The sequence below is a fragment of the Pteropus vampyrus genome, unplaced genomic scaffold (assembly GCF_000151845.1).
Source record: "Pteropus vampyrus isolate Shadow unplaced genomic scaffold, Pvam_2.0 Scaffold429, whole genome shotgun sequence".
NCBI lineage: Eukaryota > Metazoa > Chordata > Mammalia > Chiroptera > Pteropodidae > Pteropus > Pteropus vampyrus.
Window position 1 is genome coordinate 114,109 of NW_011889210.1, and position 2,913 is coordinate 117,021.

Here is a 2,913-nt window from a genome sequence, read left to right on the forward strand (position 1 = left end):
ATGACACTGGAATTTATCTCATAGACAGCAGCACATCGCTTCCAGTGTGAAAAGTAGTTCAAGCCTAAAATGATTCAGAATGTAGGATTGTAAAGCGATGAAGGCAGGAAATTGGAAACACAGGCCGTGGGCACCTTTTCCACACTGGGCGTGTAGTTGTTTTGGAAGTATTTGCTCCAGGACGTAAGCCCGTGGTGCTGGGTTTGGAGTTTCGCATTTAGTCACGTAAAATTGGAATATGACACGAATGTGACGAACTGGGCAGGAGCGTGGCGAGCTGTGCCGACTCATCATCTCGCTTCGCTCACCCCTGCCCCACACGACACGCAGCGCACACCCGCCGTGCGTCGCACGCTGGCCTCGGGGGTCGGCAGGTGGAGCGGACTGAGAGGGACTCATGGGGTGGGGGCGACAAAGCCCCCCGAACCCCAGCTCTGATCTGCAGTGAGACGGGCTTCGTTAGGGTCAGGAAGGAGCGGCGGGGAGCGCCCGGGGGAGGAACAGTGAGCCCGTGCGGGGGCTCGGCTGAGTGGGCGTCCCAGGGACGGGGGCCTGGGGGCTGCGGGGTCCCCGAGCGAGGAAGGGGTGTGAGGATGGAGCCGCGTGCGAGGGCCTGGGACGTGTCACAAAGGGTTCCGTGTCACAAAGGGTTCCGTGTCCCAGGGCGAGGCCGATGCTCGCTGGCAGATTTGATTTTCTTTTGTGTTTGTGATTTTTCTTTTTCTCTCCCCAAAAACATTTTTTAAAACAACCGGTCAATCACGACCGGCTGTGCTCGGGGCTCGCACGGCGTTTCGTGGCCGCGTTCGGGTTCCTTTCCGTCCCTGCCCGATGCCCATGCCCGGTCATGACACTGCAGGGCTGAGAAGGACGCAGGCTGTGGCCGGGGTCCCCACACGAGGGTTTCAGCGGCAAGTTCGAGTTTCAAACAGGGTAGGACTGAACGGGCCTGCCGGTGCTGGCCCAGACAGCATCCCGGACGAACGGAGCAGCTCGCTGGTGTGGCACCTCCGCCACGAAGCCGCGCACCGTCGGGCCACAGGGAGGCGGATGGGCTCAGCGCCACCCAGCAAGGGCAGCTGAAGCGCCCCCTGCGGTCTCCCTGGGGCCACCGATTGGATTGTTCACGTTTTATAAATAGTGTTAGAAATAGGATTTAGTTTCCTTTATTTCATTGGCACAATGCTAAGAACCCTCGAGCCGGGTTTCGCCGCCCTCGGTGGCTGATTTTCAGGCGCTGCCTTTGCCGCCGCGTACACCTCGCTGCTTCTTCCTTCTCAGGTACTGGCACAGCACGGCCACCTACACCATCGCCACCGAGGTGAGCGGCGGCCTCCAGCACCTGCCCCCGGCCCGCCACCCTATCTACCAGTGGCCGAGGGACCTGCTCAAGCCCGACCTGGTCCTGCTGCTGTCCGTGAGCCCCGAGGAGAGGGCACGGAGGCTCCAGGACCGCGGGCTGGAAAGGACGCAGGAGGAGGCCGAGCTGGAGGCCAACAGCATCTTTCGTCAAAAGTAGGTGTCTCGGGGCCACGCGAGTGGCAGAGGTCCCTGGCCGTGGCGAGAGCCAGGTCCAGCCCTGCAAGAGGCAACATTAATGTTCTCCAGGTTATTGCGGCTCCTTCCGACGGGTTTGTCCCGATGGGGCCGCAGGGCTGTCGTTGTAGAGCCAGGGACGTCCTGCCGGGGATCAGACCTGTCCCCAGTCCCGGTGGTGACAGGGACAGCGTGGACCTGGGCTGGGCGGCGCTCACTTCTGGGCGTCGGCTTCCGCCGTCACAGTGTAATAGGCGCAGAGCGGGGCCTGGCGAACGCCTAGTGACTATGGGGTGCTTACTGTGTGTCACACACGTTACTTCTGACGTCTGTCCTCCTTGCAAGGACGACATTAGCCATATTTTACAGTTTAGAAATCGGAGGCCCGAAGGACTGACTTCTCGGAATTCGCATGGGCACTAAGTAGTAAAACTGGATTTTAAAAACAAACGCTTCCTGATTTTAAGGCAGTGGTTTTGAATGCGTTAAAAGCTATGAGCGCAGGAACAGGGGGGTGTGTAGCATCTCACTGCTTCGTGGCTGAGTATGAATCAGTTCCTCGGGAAAGGTTTGTAAAGACGACAGAACAGTTTACACAAGTCGACGGCGCCAGCACCGTCACGGCATAGCGCAGTCACAACGTAAATCAATCAGTGCGCAGAAGCCGCGCTGAGCAGTTTACTCGTACTAATTCAATTGAATCTCATGACAAACTTGCAGAGACGGCGTCATTTCAGCCCTCATTTTACAGGTGAGGAAACCGGGGTGGGGGGAGGGGGTGGTGACTCAGTTCGTAGGCAGCAGGGGTAAAGCGGGGCGCGGGCCCAGGCCGCCTGCCGCAGGCTCCCGCTCCGACCGGGACCCCTCCACGCTGCCGTCAGCCCCGCACGCCGAGGCTCCCCAGCACCGAAAGGGCGCGAGGGGTTCTGGTGACACTCTGAAAGTTTCGTAAGTGAAAACAGTGCGCCAAGGACCTCGGGCTTGTCTGAAACCCTGGGGGTTACAGATCGTGGACAGTTGTCCTTGGGCGCGTTACTCAAACGAGCCTCTGCTGCCTCGTCTGCAAAATGGGGGCGTCGACGGTCCCTTCCTGAGGTCACTCTGTGACCTCACAGCGTGCGAAATGGGCAGATCGCGCAGAATGCTAACGCTGGGCAGATAATGGGTACTCAGGAAATGCTCGCGGTTAAACGCTAGTGTCACCTTACTGTCGATTAGACACGGTGTCTCAAATGTGTTCTGTGGGCAAAGCTAGTAGCTAGGGGAGCGGGGCGATAAACCAGACGGGGACCTTGCTTCAGGATGCTCATCCTTCAGTGCACGGAGCTGTATTAAAGTGTGTCACCTCCTCTCGTTCTGCCTGTCCCCAGGGTGGAA

The 2,913-nt window shown here is 58.9% G+C and overlaps 1 protein-coding gene across 1 annotated transcript in view; it reads left to right on the plus strand.

The window, feature by feature from the left end:
• CMPK2 (cytidine/uridine monophosphate kinase 2) overlaps nt 1-2,913 on the plus strand; it is an 18,674-nt gene that overhangs the window by 12,927 nt on the left and 2,834 nt on the right. The window contains exon 5 of the mRNA XM_011381091.2: nt 1,282-1,515. Within this exon, the coding sequence (XP_011379393.1) occupies nt 1,282-1,515 (234 nt within the window). The remainder of the gene's footprint in view (nt 1-1,281; nt 1,516-2,913) is intronic.